Here is an 18873-nt window from a genome sequence, read left to right as displayed (position 1 = left end):
CCGTTCTCAGACACGCTCTATAGACAGCAGAGGGTTTAAACACATCCAAAGTCATCCTCTTGCCCTGTAGGCTCTGCCGTGGCGAGATTCCAGTCAAGACGCCAGCACACATAGCTCCATAATCCAATTTATGCCTGTCAAACACATGCTAATCCCTGCAATCTCTGCACTACTCCCTGATTGACAACACCCCTGAAGATTTTTGAGTAGTTGAAAGAGGTCCTGGGGCTTTGACTACTGTGCCCATGAGCTTTGCCTTTCCACAACACCACAGTTTCACATTCTCTACAAAAGAAGGTGAATTATGGCAATTTAGCAGAGCAGAGGCAGAGAGCAGACTGAGGGAGTCAATGTCAGAGGGGGGCAAATGGAACAGTTTCACTGATTCTCTTCAGTCAATGCACCAATCCATTACACTAGGTCAGTATTGGCACCAATACTAACCATGTTATATAGACTGGACATCGGTCAGATATGAAAAACATTCAGTACGGTTTCTTAGTCATAGTCATTTTAAAACTGTAAAGCTGGCTTTATGTACTGAAACTCATGCAACAAATGATACATTGTGAGTTGCCTGCAACATCATTTCCATGAAACTTGACCATTACACAAAGCAATTCAAAAGCAGAGCAGCTTGTATTGTTCTCGTTAAAGTCATCCACCACATGTAATTTACATATTCAATATCTATTTCTGCCATTCATCTCTTTATTATATTTTTTTATCTGTTGTGTAGTAGCCATTACAGTTATAGCCTTCTTGATGCCTCATTCATCCTGTTCTAGAAGCAGAAGTTCAGGGAGGCGCGCTTCTCTTCTTCTGCAACAGCTTTTATCCCTTCGATCACAAATATATCTGAGCTCTGTGTAAAATTAGGGGACACAGAAGAGAAAATGAACTTATCTACAGCAGGCTAAAGAAGAATAAACAGTTGCACAAGCAGATGTTTAAAGAGCATTGGCTGGCTAGTTAACACAGCTGGTTACAGAAATGCAAGCTTTGAGAAATTCACATTTGTTGTTATGGCTCAGCAAACCTTCTGTTTTATCTTCCTGTCCATTGATCTGGTGAAATCGCTGGTTTTAAGTATGTTGTTTCAAGTGATCAGAAGACACTGCATCTGCATTTTGACTGGCTGTTTCATGAAGCTTGTTGTTAAGACCCTTGTAGCTACAAATGAGTTATAGGATGTTTTACACTGTGGTGCTCAAGTGTAAATTAATTTTATGTAAGTTTCAAGCAACTAAATTTGCATGAAAGTCTTTACTTTTAGTTTTACTAAACTCAGCCAATGATTAGAGCAGTATACTGCATATGTAAGTTACTCAGAGCAATAAGTAAATGCTATCGGTGCATCCCTATCCCTTCTTAACCCCTAGTAAAGCTGCTGATTTCTCTGGCAACGATAAATAACCTGCTCTGAATGTTCTGGATTATTCTGTGGATCCTTTAATCATGACAGAGGAACTGCTCCGGTGGAAAAATCCAGCCATCATAAAAGTGTTTTCTGATGAAAGTCAGCTGTAGTAAGTGGGTCCCCGCGCTCTCTCTTGCAAGCGCTCTTTTTACCCCAGAGCCTGAAGAAATATCTCTCTTATCCTTGTTGACAGGGTAGGAAAAGTAAACAACTCTATAAAAAAAAAAAAGTGCTCATATAGCATGCAGATCATTACTGACTCTGCGCTTTGAATCGCCTCTGAAATTGGACTTGAGAAATTTGAGCGCGAGTACTCCAGAGATCAAAGGCAGCCTTGAGAGAAGAGGGAGGAGAGCGGAGGGAGGAACAGATAAGGTTAAACATTACATTTAAAATATGCCAGTGCCATCAGATGTGTACTTGACTAAGTTAGCCCTTTTTAAAAGAATCTGAAATCAAGAGTTCTACTGAAACAATGCAGCCGGGCTTTTTGTGAGAAACTAGGGACTGCAGCAGCATCATCACGACATAAACTTTTACCTTGAGAAGAAAGTACAAAGGAACTCCTCACTGTTAAACAACAGTGCAGAACCAAGGGGTGCATTACACAGCTGAACAGACATGCCTCATAATCACTTACAGAGAAAATATTTGATTTGTAGAGGTCTGCACATATTTCACAGACAGTTTGGCTACACAGTTTAGCCTGGCTCAGAATTGACATGCTTACACTGAATGGGCTGTGTTTGCATTTCATAGGTTCCAGTGAGCGAGTTCCAAAAGACACTCGAGACTTGTGCTCTTAAAAGCCACCATTTCAGACAAAAATATATACAATGATTTAACGTGACAAAATAGACGTCTAGAATGCTAACTACACTACACTGTGTCCATATTTCAATTTGACATTAACAGTTCTCCCTAAAGTAGAACAAGAAAATAAGATGGGCAGCATAAATATCACATCATTTCAGTATCAGGTGCTGTTCAAGTCTGAATTAATACATTTAATGCTTTCTGAATGTTGGTAGTAGCCTATAAGACTGTCTTATTTTTTATGTTCAGCTGCTCTTAAAAGAATGAGTAGGAGAAACATCAATACACAATTTTCTACTTCTACCAGACGCAGTCAGCCGAGAAATGTTCAAATTTTGCTTCTTTAGCGCTGAATGAGTGTTATGAGGATAACATCGCTAAAAAAACATTAGAAGTCAAGTGATCCAAATCTTAAACACATTACCAAAACTCCCTTAACTCACTCAAACCACATCCAGCTCTTCAGTGAGTTCACACAGACATATGTATGTCATTAACTTCCCTATGTATGCAAATGGTGTGAGCAGCCACGTCAGACAAAAAGTGTTGTGCCAAAAATGTGGAGCCAGAAGACGGAACTGCGACATGAGACCATTTCTATCACGGTTTTCAGTCTGGCTTTCAGAATCGTTACACCCTTGTGTGTTGATGTTGATAAAAAACTTTTCAAGTTAAATATTATGGCAGTGAATAATGAAGAAACAGCTGAACATGTGGCTGAAACCGGGGAGCAGCGATGCTCTGATAAACTGCAGGGGGCTGACACTCTATTCTTAACTTCCAGTTTATTGCACTTTAGGTTTGTTTCAACCTTGTTTACATCTGTAAGGGTAGCTATAACTTATATGTTTACATTTTTTTGATTAGATGTTTATGCTTCACCTGCGCGTTATCCTTTGACTGGTATGTAACAGACGCGACAGTTGACTGTTGACTGCGCAGGTTAAGATTTCCTGATTTGGGATAAGATGCTGTAAGATGAGATAAAATTCCTAAACTAAGATATGATTCACTTCTGTAATATACATTTGTGATAAGCCGTATCTTGACCTTGTCAGATCTTAACTAAGGACAAAAGATAGGAAGTTTCTGCAATATGTCCCCTTGTAAATAAACAAAGATAACGTCACCAAGCACTAGGTGCCGTGTTAAAATAACTAATCAAATTGCTCTTAAACTTGCTAATAAATTTGAGGACAAATTCTTGCTCTCTCCTCCAGCAAACTCCACTTTAAGGCTTTCAGGAATCTGAGTAATAAATGTGAACACAGCTCATTTCTCTTGCATAGAGGACGGCACTGACAGCAGAGCAACCATACCCAACACACACACGCACGCACACACACAACACACACAGACAAACAGAGTATGCATTCAGCTTTTATAAGCTGGGTAACATCCCCTCCTCAGTGCATCCACACATGCAAAGCCACACAAGCACATGTGTTAGAACAGCCTAACACTTTTTTTTGTTTGTTTTTGTTTTTTAATACAGTGTGCATACAGTGCTATTTCCTCTGCTTTTAAACACTGTATAAAATGTACTATAACGCATCACTGAAAAGAAGAAATGGATGCCATAATAAAATGCCCTCCAAAATGAAAACATGCTTTTCTACTAACCAAAATATGTAAGCTGACAGGAATTCACTGTGTCGCTGAAAAAAAACAAGATTCTTTATATGGGCTTTTATACGGCAATGAAAATATTTGCCATATAACCCTGCCCTAGAATGACCATTGGCATCCAGCTGGCGCTTAAGTGGAACAATCTTTAGAAAGGCACGGCAGAGAGGAGGAATAAGTGCATCTACACAAAGGCCCTGGCTCCAGCCCAGTGAGAGATGGCGGATTTTACCTTTTGTTTGGAATAGGTTTCAATGACACCACAGCAGCTTATCACTGCTGCACTAACACATGACTGGAACTCATATAAGCATGGCAGCAGAGTAAGGCAGGGCACGGCTCCAGCAATTATACCATAAACACGTTCACTGAGACTAACATGTACTAATATGGCCTTACAGCGAGCTTCAGAGTTGGGGTTCCACTTTAATGCAGAGCAAATGTGAACCCATGATGAATGGGGTCTGATTTTTTTACATGAGATGAAAAGATAAAGATCTACTTTTCTGATGATTCACAGAATAATAATAATAATAAATTATAATAATAATAATAATAATAATAATAATAATAATAATTATATATGCAAATAGCACACACACAAACACACAGCTCCCCTTTAACTGAACAGAATAAAGAAATAATATAGACTGTATGGTATAATACAGTGATGTAAATTCAAAGTGTCTCATTCAAAGAGCTTTGATGTGGAATTCCTCTTTCTAGAGAGACTTACCGAGTTAGAATTGTTCACAGTGATAGTGATAGAAACTAGACATTCACCTCTAAAAGCTCAATCACAGAAAGGTATTACGGGAAATGTTTATGAATCCGCCACATATCAGAGACAATGTTTTACGACAGTTTTGTGATTAGGTTTTACCCTAAAACATCTCGTTAAACGCCTTTATTTTAATCCTTCCATGGTGGATGGAGGGCGCTGTGAGGTAAAACAGTGAGAAATCTTACTTTGTTCAGATGGAAATTAATGTTCCACTATTTTACCACATTACATCTAAAAAAATCAGAAGCCCCCTTCACGTTCACCGGTGGTGTTAGATAGTAAATAAAACGGCTGTATGTGTGTTGCAGACATGGCGACCCCGGCTCCTCTTACCACCACTTTAAAGAAATCCGAGTCTGTAACTTTGTCTGCGATGAACCATTTTACATCAAACCACTCTGAATGACTCTGTTTACAGCGCAACGACAGACCTGTGCAGAAATGTATAAAAATCGGTGGAGGTCCCCTTTAAATGAAGCATATCTAACAAGCATCTGTACTGTGGGTGTTGGTGTTGGCGGACAAAGTAAAATGGAGAGTGTCCTAGTAAAAGGTCCTAATGACAAAACAGGCTTTTTGATTAATTTATTTGAATCTCATGTATTTGTCAGTGTATCATCTTTCTCTAACAAGCAGCAGCTGAAAATGGAATAATGGAACAGCTCCTATAGAACCCACGACAACCTAGGAGCAAAGACCACCTGAGTCCACCCTACGTTTATGACACACACACACACACACACACACACACACACACAAAGCTCCAGGCTGGGCTTTCAATAATGGGCGCGTGCGCTACTCTCTAACTGCAAGTTACTTCTAAACAAAGTCTGTTCCAAAAAAAACTCATTCGGGTCTGCGTTATTTAGCTCCCTTTAAGCGTGTAAAGTGCTGGATCGTTTGGCTCCTGCTGCCGCCGTGATCGCCCCCACCTCTCAAGGTGTAGCTAAAAGAGCGTAACCTACTTTTCCCGAGATGTCATGGCAGACTCGAGCAACTTGTAGCCTCTCTGTGAGTATGCGTGCTTGTCTTGCTATACTTGTGAGGACCGTTATGTCCTCACAAAGATATAACATCATGACAGTTTTGCACGAGTGATGACATTTGGCTGGTCCTGTGTTGTTTTCACCACAAATTCATGTTTTATCAGAAAACCCACAAGAACAGAAGAACGCCGTTTGGGTACTGAGGTTAAGGTTAGGTGTAGTATTACTTGGCTACAGTACTACAAAAAACAATTGAAATCAATGGAAGTCCTCACAAGGAGAGTGTGTGTGTGTGTGTGTGTGTGTGTGTGTCGAACTCACCTTTCGTGCACATGATAGCGATCGCGTAAAAAGTGCCTATTCTGCTCGGTAAACGAGTCCATGCTGCCGTACCGGAGCATTTGGCGGATTTTCTGCTCCTCTCTGGTCCGCGCGCTGCGTTCCTTGCTGGTGCGTCCATAGCTAGTGGTCTCCAAGCGCGCGCACGGTACACACACCGAAACCGTGGGCTTTCCGTTTACCGCACGAACACTGAACAAACACACCCGGTCACACTCAATGCCACCTTCTTTCCCCAGCGGAGCGGAGCGGAGCAGGCGGGAGTCAGAGCGAGAGCAGTGCTGAGCTGTACTCCTCCATCAGGACACTCTGGGGGTCGTTAATCCCAAGCCGCACGCGCTTCTCTCTCTCTCTCTCTCTCTCTCTCTCTCTCTCTGTCTGTCTGTCCTGTTCCGACCACTCGAGCTCTCCACGGTGCCCGCGCTGCATCCCCCCTGCCCTCCCGCTCCGCCCCCCATCCCTTTTTCCATTCGCCAGAGCTTCCGGTGTTGGAGCGCGAGCGGACTGTAACGAGCGCAATGCTGCCGCCACGTGGCAGCTCGAGGAAAGGAAGGTCCTGTTCGCCCTGCTGCCCCGGGTCCATGTACTTGTAGAGTTGTAGAACGCCTGTAGAGTGATCCGAGATCAGGTCTTGAGATCACGGCCTTACTGCTGTCTTCGAGTCGCGTCGGACACGTCGTGTTTGAGCTGAGCGCACATGAAGTCCACCACAGTGGAAGCTCGGATGATTCGACGAGCCCCGAGTTTCACAGTTGGGGGTCTTGTCAGCAAAAAGCAGCGATAGCCGCTGATTTATAAATTATTCCGCAGTCACACATAACCAGGGCACATGAACATCATCCACACGCGAAAATACACATGCAAAGGCGTTACAGCCGCGTCCACCTGGACAAACACACTACTCCTCTCATGGGCACCCTCTGCTGTGCAATTTTACAATAACGCAAAATAAACGACAAAAATGAACGACAATAAAGACACGAGTAAATGTATCAAACCACTCCGACCAAAACCACTTCAATCTATTCGCGCCGAGGAGGAGCTTCTGATCGAAGACCAGCCGCGGTACTGTCGTTAGATGAACCCTTGAAGGAGGGATGACGGATCAAGTGAACACAGGTGTTGATTTCAGCAGAAGGGCTATTCCAAGGGTTCCATTCCAAGCCCTAAAAAACATTTAAAATCCGTAATATTTCATCACTATATCCATGTTTAGGAACCTACTCCATCCGCTACATAACCGCTGATCTAATGCTAGCTCGCTTACTAGCGTAGCGAGCTAAAGGCGCCACAGCTCGCAGCAACAAAAACAAAGGCAACACAATTCGGCTTTATAGCAAAGCCTCTATCCAGTCAAGGCAATTATTTAGTTACTGTAATATTTTGCATTATACAGTTGGCGTGGGTAGCCGCTGGCTGGTGTCCTGCCTCCCATTGAGCAGTGAGCGGCCCTCGTGTGTGAGGGCGATCCTTTCTTGGGGGTACTTGGTTTCAGTACTTCGGAAAAGTACTGAAACGAGGCTGCCGGACACTCAGCACATCACTACAACACATACACACACAACAGTTGTGGCAACATCAAATGTATCCTATACAAACATGCATGTACACTATGTACGAAATGGTCACTGACACCAATGTCAAAAAGTTTTCCAGTGGTGTGTGAAGACCATGACCCTTTGCCAAACCACAGTGCGGTTTAGTAGCAGTAATATACAAGTAATACCAGTTTGCCATGTTGGAAGCAAGCAGCACGCAAAGCAAAACACTGGATTAGGAAAGGCAAAGGGAAACTGACACCATGTATTCACTAGGATGGGAACAGGACAAAGTACAGGTCTTTACAGGCACTTAAAAGGCAGGTAGGGTGACCACAGACAGTAATGTACATTTGTTTTATAATGCTTCTTGCTGACACCAGTAATGGGGAAAATCTCCAAATATTAGGAAAGGCTTTCTTCACAGAGTTAGTCCAGCAGTTGATTTAATAGAATGTAGCTGGGAGGCCTAAAAATAAATCACCTGATCTACAGCACCTTCTAAGTTATAAAAAGACTTTCAAACATAGTACAAACAAATATAACCCAACAATTGTCAATCAAGACCTCAATGTTCCAGGAATTCAACTTTTTTCTAAACTTTTTCTGTTTCTCTTAAACAATTGATAAGCTTCTCTTTACCATGTGAGATACTTACCTAATCCACTTAACTGAAGTATTAGTAATCAAAAGCTTCCAGTAAAATGATTCACATCTAATTGAGCACCGCCTCAAAGCTTTTAGCAGCTTTTTTTGTGACACACTAATTGTAACGTATGTCCATGGAACCTCAGTAGTAGATCATAATTTCCTGCTTTATTTATCATTTGTCAGCCAACATGCTGAACCAGAACTGGTATAGTACAAACACTGGTAGATCAGGGGCTCCTGGGTGATTTCCATGACTTTCAGCCAAGAAATACACAGTATCTCCAGCGTCAAGTTCTTCTACACCAATGTTGAAAAATTCATCCATGTGCTAATGAATCAGCCCGAGGGGGCCTGCTGTCTGCACATCTGTCTGACAGAGCGGGTGTGGGAGAACAACAAATCCAAAAGGGAAGCTGGAAAAAGCAGTAGGCGCAGTGAAGTTTAAAAACGCTGGGGAACTCGATATTTTATAACCTGCCTCACAGTTTTCTCAGGCAACCTGGGAACTGACTGACAAATGTATTTCACCATTTTCAGAAAAAAATTCTTATCCATGGTTTTACTATGAATAGATGAGAAATGCAGTTCTTAAACTGCCTTTTTTATACATTATATACTCTCAAATAACTTGTCATGGTGAAAAAAATGGAGAAACAGATCTGATCAAACTCACAATGCAACATATTTTAGAATTGTTTATTCTCACAACAACCAAACAATTTCTTTTTACAACATAAAGCAGGAGTCTGCAAAGCACAGACGGTGAACTTTAAAAGAAAGAAGAAGCATTTCTGCAGTTCACTCATTCAACTAGACATGCTGTGCTCCCATATAAAACGATCAATGTTGACCTTTCTCCCATCACCACAGAAAACCCTTCACCTGTAAAAGTCATTGAGACTTGTAACACATTCAGATACATCAAATAGCATTACAATATAAAACATTACTAAATCAACCTAGGAAAAATGATAACTGCACCTACAACCTCATAGAAACATGCTGAACAAAGAAAACCTGCTACATTATTTACTTATTAGGACACCTCTTTAAGTATTTACAATGTGCAGCTGTACTGCTTACGATGTCATTGCATTTTTTATTTTACAACTGCCACTCAATAGAATATTAACAGTATTTTGCAGTGTAAAAATGGCTGCAGTGTTTCATATTTATCATGTAAACATTTCAGAAATGACCTTACCCTGAGCTCCATTGTACTACTCTTTTGACATTAATCAACATCTCTTTTATAATGCATAGTTTTCCCCAAAGTTGCATTTAGGTTCCCACAATATGCCACATTTTCACACATTAAAACTGCCCACATTATCAGTTTTAGTAACAAAGTCAGTAATTGGAACATACAAAATCCCATCACTTGCTATCTTACTGTCCATATGAATAATATATATTTATGTATATATATATGTGTATATATATATATATATATATATATATATATATATATGTATGTGTGTGTGTGTGTGTGTGTGTGTGTGTGTGTGTGTGTGTGTGTGTGCGCGCATATATACATACATACATACACACACAGTACTGTGCAAATGTCTTAGGCACCCACAACACATTTTCAAAATCTATTTATTTGTGTAGTTTGTGTTTATTTGCTGAGAAAAGTGTTAATATTTGAATAAACAAAATGTATAGAATATTAATTAATGATTTTATATTTATATATATATATAAAAGCCCATTCAACATAAACTTACATTCAACCAACTTTTATAGTAGTAGCACAGTAATATCAGTGAGTGAGATTAACTTGCCTATCCATTTAAAAAACTTAATTTAACTTCAAAAATATGACATACAGTAAAATAAGCTCATAATCTCAAGCTCTTAACAGTTAACTGTTAAATGACAAGTACTGCAGAAGAACAGCAAAGTCTTACATGTCAAGCAGAAACCCATTCATAATACGCTTTATCAAGTCAAGTCCTAAATCTCAAGCTGCCTTTCAGGAAAAACTCATTAGATTTTTACAGAGTAACAGAAAAGTCCTTTATGTCAAGCAGAAATTCTTTCATAACGTCCTATGCAGTCACACCCTTTCATCTCAAGCAGCATGATTAACTCGATCTTCCAGTCTGTTCCGTTATATGTTACATGGAAGAGAAAAATGATTTAGCTGACATCACTGACAGTATGAATTCCAATATAAAATGACTCATTTCTTCTTAGCGGATAATTCTCCAAAGCTACATTAAAATTTGTCTTTCCCTCATCATCTCCCTCGGTGTGGACCCAGGAGGTTTTCTTCCTATGTTACACAAGCCTTTATTATGGATAGGCTATAATGCTCCCCAAATAATGTACCCAGTAAACTGCTGAGTTCTGCAGCATTCATTATTTCAGAATATTCCTGTCTAGAAATATCTCCCAGCTCATCCTTTACCCAAAAGAAAAATGAATCAGCAGAGCAATATCTCCCCTGCAGGATACAGGAGTGTAGGTGCAGTGACAGATAGAACCAACATAACACAATAAATAAAGCCCAGGAAGTATAGGAGACTGTCTGACTGCCCTTTTCCCTGACAAATCCATGCATCAGCACCACTGATATCCGGGTGAAACAGTCCAAAAAAGGGAGCCAGAAACTAATAAAGGGATGACAGCAAAAATATTTAGAGCAATCGATTAATTCTTACATAAAACTAATACCAGCAATTCTCAACCTAGATTTACATTGTGCACAACCATAAAATAAGTTATTAAAAATCTAGTATATGAGCCAAGAGACAGGAGCTGGTAAAATAAAAAATGGCAAAGTTATTAAGGGTGAACAGAAGTTGTAGTGTCCAGTAACATACCATGTCTAATTACACGTTTCATTTGTGATAAGTCTTCTCTCATTCCGATCCATGTTAACATTTTAGGGTAAAGTATTCCTCTAAACTGATCAGTGCCTTCCATAATCACATGCAAGGACACAGTACAGTAGCTTACCATGGCACAGGTGAATAATAAATCTAACCCAACTCACTGACTTGTACACACTTTACTGTATAATTTATGCAAATATCATCTAACCCAGTGAGGTATACATAATTTGGCATTTTGAAGGCTCACCTAGGACAGACTCATCTTTGGCTGAAGAGCATGGCTTCAAAAAAATAAAACTAACTAAAATACATACTAGAAACATGACATACTGGGGGGTTCATATAGAGGAAACATGGTATGTGTAGCAGAAAGGTACGTCAAAACCGTCCTTAACTAAAAATACATCTAGAAAGTGTTTTACAGTAGTGAAAGTGGGAGAGTGCAAACCTGCCACTGACTTTGGACAAATTATTTCTGGACCAACAGACTTAAGCTGCAGGTTTTTGAGCAGAGTTCTTGCAGGTCCAGCTCTTTTAAGGGTCTTCAGAGAAGAGGTTCAGGCAGTTGGAGGGTCATGATAAGCAATGGTGAAGTCAAGCCTGGGCTTTGAGGAGCCTCCACTCAGCACTCAGTTCCCACTGTACAAATCAACATTACTGGAGCTCAGTCCACGACTCTGTCTCAACCTATTTATCCCTGAGCTCTGTGAGAGAGAGAGAGAGAGAGAGAGAGAGAGAGAGAGAGAGAGAGAGAGAGAGAGAGAGAGAGAGAGAGAGAGAGAGAGAGAGAGAGAGAGAGAGAGAGAGAGAGAGAGAGAGAGAGAGAGAGAGAGAGAGAGAGCAAAGTAGGCAGAAAAGAAAGAATGGACAGAAGAGAAAGGAAGGAGGTACAGCAGAAGACAGAGAAGAAAGAGTGACAGCGTCATGTGTTGCTTGAAGTTTGCATCACCATACTTTTTACTTTCACTGTGTCTTCATCTCAGCTCATCAGTCCCCTGCTGACTAGACCCTGGGGGCCCATTTAAAATTGATATCCAGCTGTCATCTACTATGCAGTGCCTTTAAAAAAAAGTTTTGAAATGAAAGGCTTTTTCTATCACTCTCATCGCTACATGCTGATAAAAGCGTTGGCTAGAGTTTACTGCCTCAACACCTGTACTGAGGTACCGACAGGACTTCATCTGTAATACAGCTAATGTGTTCTACAGAGTCAATTATGGTGGAGTACCTGAAAGGGATCATCACCAGTCTTGTTCAGGTAGTTGAGGGAGGCAGCTCGCTTCATACTGGGGGGGGGGTGGGGGGGATCAATACAAACAACAGGATGTTCAGCTGGTTAGACAAATGATACACAGACGGTGAATGTAAAACTGCATTCAAACTGCAAAACGCATGCCATGGTCAGCTCCAGAGGAGCTAGACTGATTAGTTTAAAATTACTTAACAACTTAATTTAAAAGAAAAACAAATCTAAATAAAGCCAAAACCGTGTGTCTGCTTGTAGATAATTAGTTAAACATTAAGTTCATGATTTCTCACATTAACTTTTATAGAATTTAAAATGTAACATGATCTGTAACACACAGTAACGCAAACGTGTGTGGGTACATACTTTGTGCTGCGCAGTTCGGGAGGTCCATTCCCCTGAAGTTTCTTCACCAGCAGCTCACTGCTCCTGCGCAGGACGTCCCGTATCTTCCCCAGAGAGCCGCTCCTCTGTAGAGCTCCACTACCATCCTTCAAACACACACACACACACACACACACACACATACATACATACAAATATTAACCATTCAGTCCTGTTTACATACATGCACAGACACATGTATAATACTGTATTTCTTTCTGTAATTTATTTGTATATAATGCAAAGTCATACACAAATGTATGGGCACTCCTGGTTATATTAAATATTTTGTTGATTTCTGAAGTGAAAAGTAAACACAACCTTTGCAGCAATCTACTAAAAATAAACAAATAAAATAGCAAATGTGGATTAAATGTGGATAAAGATGCACTCTTTACAGATAAAGTAAAAAAGGCACTCTTTGGCCACAATCACCAAAGGTATGTTTTGGGGGAGGGAGGGCTGCAGCATTTGATGAAAAGAACATCTTGCTAACTGTTAAACACTGGGGTGGATCTATTAAATACCAGCAAATTCAGGAAGAAAATGAGACACACTCAAGAAACTTAAGCTGAAGGGAGGCTGGTTGAATTTGGCCAGTACCCAAACTTTTGCAAACAACAATATAAATTATCTGTGAAAATATTGCATTTATATACATGTCCTATTCTTAAAGTGGAGATTAGATACTTACTGTATTTACCACATTTAAACACATAGAAAATAGCACAGCTACTCCTAAACGCACATTTTAAAAAATCCACACACTGACACTACTGTTCTATAAATATTTATTATATATTTAAAACGTTAGTGTGCACATACACAGAGCCACGATAGACTAATGACAAATCTTTCCAGACTGTAGTGTCTTGAAATGACCAGTAATACTCTATAACGCAATGTCTGAAACAGCAATAACCAACCAAAATGTTGGGGGAGGCCGTTTCTGACCGCTAAGCTGCCAACATGGCAGTATTTGTTTAAATGCTATTTGTGCTACTAGTAAAAAGAAAAGGGAGAAGCTATTGAAAGTTTAGTGTAATAATACACAAATTTCACAATACAACAATGATTTTTGCACTACAATGCATTTTTATGCAAAAGTAAAATCAGCATATCTCAGACTTTTCATTGACTCTGTCTTTAGAATAAATTAATTCTGCTTTAACTGAGCCTATAGCTTAAACATTTACTTCATTAAAACAATTCTGAAGTCAAAAAACACTAGTCAGTACATGTCAAACACAGATTTAAACACTTGATAAAACACACATAATATTACAATATTTTTCAATAAAACAAAAATATTTACTTAAGTCTTTTAGTTCTTAAATGTTACACACTGATTTTCAGACTATGAGACACATTTTCTTCAACACAATCAGATCTCACTTCTTCCTCTATTTCGGACTAAAACTGTGTCTTAGTAGTGACATGGAAACACAGGAGGAGATTTTTAATAAAGTTTATTATTTCAAAATTAAACTCATGACAAATCTAAATCTTTCAGCTTCACATAAAGTTGGACTCCTTCTGATTTACTGTATTTGTATAAGGGGAAAAAAAGAAGGAATGAATGAGGCTAGCATGCCCACCTTTAAAATGACACTATGAACCTAATACCTATACTCTATGCTGGAGATGGCCACTTTCATTACAGTAAATCTGCTCCACAGCTGTTTCCTGATCAGTACAGAAAACATGCTAAACTCTATCTTGATCACAGAAACACTGCCATACAGACAGACAGGTGTGTGTAAACCCCCACACATTGAAAAACGTGTTTATTTATATTCTTGCTGCTATGCTGCCACATCGAGTCACACTGCAAATATTTTAATATTATTCGGCTGAAGTTTTAATACCATGCAGCTGTGTCATTTGAACTGTGTGCTTAGGGAACAACACTGAGATTCTATTGTGCATAACTGCCTTCTATTGTGCAAAACTGCCCCCACCAGAGAGGGTCTTGTCAAAGTTATCAAATAAATTCTAAAATAAATACAATATGACCTGTATAATCAATTACTGTGGAATGAATTAGAAATCACGTCCTTAATCAGGGCAAATGTAGGAATTTGCAATAATAATTACTGAAGTGGCCAAGTTGATATATGTTCAACACCAGCAGGGGGCGGACAGCTCTAATGCGCATACTGAAGACTACAAGGACATTTTGCCCTTCTTTCTAATATGCACAGAGAAAAAAAAAAAAAGTAAAATCACAGGCACACACAACACACCTGTAGGACAAAAGAAAAGTCAGAATCTACCTGTAACACAATTTCTTTAACTTCATTTGCATTAAAGGATTACATTGTGGAAAACTAAGTTTCCTCACTTTTTTTCTTTAAATAAATGACTTTGATGTCTTATATAAACATTGCTAAAATTACAAAACATACCATTAAGAAAATTAAGCTACAAAATGAGCCTGTGGTGAATTCACTGTTTATGTGAAAAAACAACACATTAACATACATACACACATGAAAGGACAAGATTAAAAACGCCTGGTCAAATTACACTTTACTGGTTTTCTAAGTGAAAATGAGTATTCATCTTTTACAGAGAACACAAACATAAAATGTGCAAACTTTACTGCACAATTCCTATTTATTTGCTGTGTAACATATTGAAAAAACTAAAACTCTATTAAAATGCACTTTCACAAGCCACTATTCCATGTTTCTTGGTGTTAAATCGTGCTTTAAACCTTGTAGAAGTGGTTCTCGGTAGAGGACGTGTCCAGACTAACAAAACATGCCGTTTCATCAATGGCCCCCAAACTTTTGCATATGACTGCATATGAACCCGTTCAGCCTAAGGCAGTTTAGCCCTGCCCATGTGATAATTTTTCAGCTCCAAGTGCCTTTTCAAGAAGGTTGAGTTCAGGGCAGCCAATCAGAACAGAGATCATTTACATAACAGTCTTACAGGAACAGTATCAAAAGACAGCCTGTATACTTTTAAAAGGCTAAGATGGAGAATGGTTATGTACAAACTGACTGTATTTAGTAAATAAAATCATACTAACATAAGCGAACCTCAGAGGAAAATATAAATGTAGAGTATGATCTGTGTAGGATTTAGAAACATTCACTAGCTTTTTTTTATTTGAATAGGTAACGGGCTGAACATACTCTTTATGAGGAGAAACCACGGCCAAACGTTCACAAATGAAAATCTTTATTTGAGAATATCAAGTGTTGATTCAACAACCATCACAATGCAGAAGGATGAATATATGTATGCAGTTCTACTCTCTATGCTAGTGTCTACAGAGGTCAATACTACTGAGCTAGAAAACCCAAAGGTACAGTGTATATTTATATATATATATATATATATATTTCAATAAAGGACAGCTCAATAAATAATACACATTCCACTAAACACAACAATATTGTCTATTAGAATAACATGATATATGTTTGTTCACTTTTACACCCTTCGCTACCTCTGGGAGGTCTCCTGGGGAGACCATGATGTGTATGTATCAGTGAGAAGAATCAGAAAGGTGCATCAATGAATGAAATGATAGAAATGTGTCCAACTCCAAGGACGTAATAACACAAGTGCACTGCTGACATTACATTCAGTTTGCAAGCTGAACCTTAGTGTTCTCTACTTTTGCTTGAGTTGTGGGGCTTTTCAGTGAAGCTGATGAACATTGGAGTCAGACACAGTACAAATTTTTATTTCTTTAAATGGTGAATGACATTTCTCATCTTTTTTTTTTCCATAAACAGGACAAAAGTGTCATGTAGTTTGTTCTAGATCTGCTGGGTCTTATTGTCTGGAACAATGTGTTTAGGCCACAACTACAGGCCACAAAATCAGCATTTCTATAGCGATTCTAATGCGTTACCAACCTTAATTTAGCTGTGCACGTCTTGTTCAGTTGCTACAACAAGATACACTCATAAATGTAGTTCAACAAAAAAAGTGAACTGAGTCAATGAAGTAGGTCACTTTAGAGGATTTTGCTTTTTGTTTTTTTTTAAGTTTTAAGTTAGTGTAATATTAAGTCTTGTCATTCCCTTTTCAATGCTTTGCTACACTGGCAAAAAGTTAAATACTAACTACACAAAGCAGGACCAGCCAAGACGCTGCCTGTTGGCACTCCAGCCTTGTAATGGATCAGGCTTGTGAAGGGAAGGGTTTGGAGTGGACCTGCCTGTGGCCAAGCTAACATCAGCAGTTTGGTAATTATTTATTTATTCATTGGTTCTGAAAAACATCTGCAGCATTGTCCCACAGAGCAGGTAACTGAGGATCAATTCATAAATTCAGAACTGTAGCTTTACCAAGCTAGTGTTTCAAACCAAAGACACTGCAAGCATAAACACTGTAAACAATGTGTGAATAAAAAAATTAACACTTAAGTACAATAATAATACAAAAAGACTAATGGCTAACGAGGAGCATAATAATTTCCATTCTATCCAACCGCCCAGGCCCCCCACAAAAAAAAAAACAACAACAAGTGTTTACAGACCTCAACTCCTCAGTTTACTGCTGCAAATTAATTCATTAATCTTGCAAACAAAAATCATATAAATAAAAAAACAAAATCTACAAATTACAGGCACCTAGGTAATCAAAAAAACACAACTCTGAGCGATTTGAGACACTTTTTATACAGCCAGACATCATTTGTTCAATGTAGGCCACTCGAATACACGATTAAAAACATAGGCTGCTGTAAGTAACAAAAAAAAACCCAAAATAATTCCAAACTGCACAATTCAAGCCAAATTTCAAATGCAATACTGTGATGCAGTGAGGCTTGCAGAAAAAAAGAAGTATGTGTGATCTGTTTAGAACAAAAGACCACCTCATACAACTAATACTGAAACTGCTCAGGTGACTATTTGAAATTTCCAAAAGAAAGGAAAGGAAGAAAGAGAAAAAGAAGAGAGCACGGAAGGGCAGAAAGAGAACATAGAGAAATGTCTCCTGTGGGTAAGAAAAAGGAGGAGTAAAGAGAGAGGAAGACAAATAGAATTAAGTAAAAAGAGCCACAAGCACATGTCCCAAAATATCTCAGTGAACAGGTGAAAGCATCAGGGAGCATCTCTCCGAAGACACCAGGAATGGAACAGGATGATTCTGCAGATGGGCAATTAAAAGACCAGAGGGAACAACAAGAACATCCTTTGCTATATGATGGGGGGGAGGGAGAGAAGGGTGGAGGAAAAATCTTGATGGCTTATGCCTGACAAAGAGAAAAAGAGAGAGAAACCACACCAGTGAGAATTGCAAGAAACACTGCAAGCAGCCTCAACTAGAAATAAAGTATCTAGCTAAAGGTATTTAGCTAAAGGTATTTAGCTGTGCCTCTAAATGGCAACCACAATCCTTTTCTAACCTCTGCAAAATCCACACTGCAGTCATTCTGTTCAGCTTAAAGCCTAAGTGGGAAGTTAAAAACACACCCCTGTAACTGTGGGACTCCTTTCTACTTCTTAAATTAGAATGTAGCCCATATTCATATGGAAGCATGTTAGCAGTGTTTCAAGGGACTAGAGTTGATACACGGCTGGCAAGCTATTAAAGGAATATTTCAGTGTTTTTCAACCCGCCTGGTGCAAGAGTAGCATTGGTCAATTACTACAGTCAGCTTGATGTGTTTTCCCGTGCTTAAAAAACACACAGCTCTGTTTGGATGGGATTTGTGTGGAGATGGAGTAATGCCAATTTATCACGCAACGTCTGTAATGTTTATGAGCGATTCATGTGGGATAAGCAATCTCAGTATAAGTGAAAGAAGTGGCTATTTGATTTACACACTGCCTTTACTCCAGAAAAGAGTAGAGAACACGTCGAAACATTTAATTTAGCCGTTATTCCATTTACCATTTAATGACCTTATGAATGCACTACCACTGTGATTGTCATTAGCATGCTCATTGGCTTGGCAATTCAAAGCTAACCATCAACATCACTGAATAAAATCCAACTGTTTTGTGTAATCTTTATGTTTTAATGTTCTAAGTTATTTACTTGAGAAGGACAAAACGTATATGTATCTGCTTGATTTTAGCCAGAGAGAAAACAAATGTTTTTTTGGTGCCTCCATATCTAAGAAACTCGTTTTCCATAGAATATAATGCCGTTTTTTACCAGCATGTTGATTCGCACAGCATCAACATGATCTGAAGTTGTTTCTACTGCAAATTTTTATAGAAGGTAAGAGGCACCAGACTCTTTACTGACGCGAGAGTGAGGGGG

At 39.1% G+C, this 18873-nt stretch overlaps 2 protein-coding genes across 7 annotated transcripts in view; both read right to left on the bottom strand.

Annotated features, from left to right (window-relative positions):
- ptk7b (protein tyrosine kinase 7b) overlaps positions 1-6360 on the bottom strand; it is a 115552-nt gene extending 109192 nt beyond the window's left edge. Inside the window, exon 1 of the mRNA XM_017696640.2 lies at positions 5954-6360. Within this exon, the coding sequence (XP_017552129.1) occupies positions 5954-6092 (139 nt within the window). The 5' untranslated portion in view covers positions 6093-6360. The remainder of the gene's footprint in view (positions 1-5953) is intronic.
- A 3496-nt stretch (positions 6361-9856) lies between these two features.
- The window catches only part of klc1b (kinesin light chain 1b), a 37559-nt gene continuing 28542 nt past the window's right edge, over positions 9857-18873 (bottom strand). For 3 of the 6 annotated variants that reach the window (XM_017696636.2, XM_017696633.2, XM_017696634.2), the window contains exons 15-17: positions 12616-12740; positions 12232-12289; positions 9858-11707 (exon numbers count right to left, since the gene is read on the bottom strand). In XM_017696636.2, coding sequence (XP_017552125.1) covers positions 11633-11707; positions 12232-12289; positions 12616-12740 — 258 coding nt within the window. In that variant the 3' untranslated portion in view covers positions 9858-11632. Of the gene's footprint in view, positions 11708-12231; positions 12290-12615; positions 12741-15808; positions 17858-18873 lie in introns of those variants that run through there. The other 3 variants (XM_037538318.1, XM_017696639.2, XM_017696637.2) reach the window with 2 other exon arrangements.

This window comes from Pygocentrus nattereri, chromosome 5, assembly GCF_015220715.1.
Source record: "Pygocentrus nattereri isolate fPygNat1 chromosome 5, fPygNat1.pri, whole genome shotgun sequence".
In the NCBI taxonomy this organism is placed as follows: domain Eukaryota; kingdom Metazoa; phylum Chordata; class Actinopteri; order Characiformes; family Serrasalmidae; genus Pygocentrus; species Pygocentrus nattereri.
The sequence above is the reverse complement of the archived record's forward strand: the minus strand, read 5'-3'. Positions and strand labels throughout refer to the sequence as shown.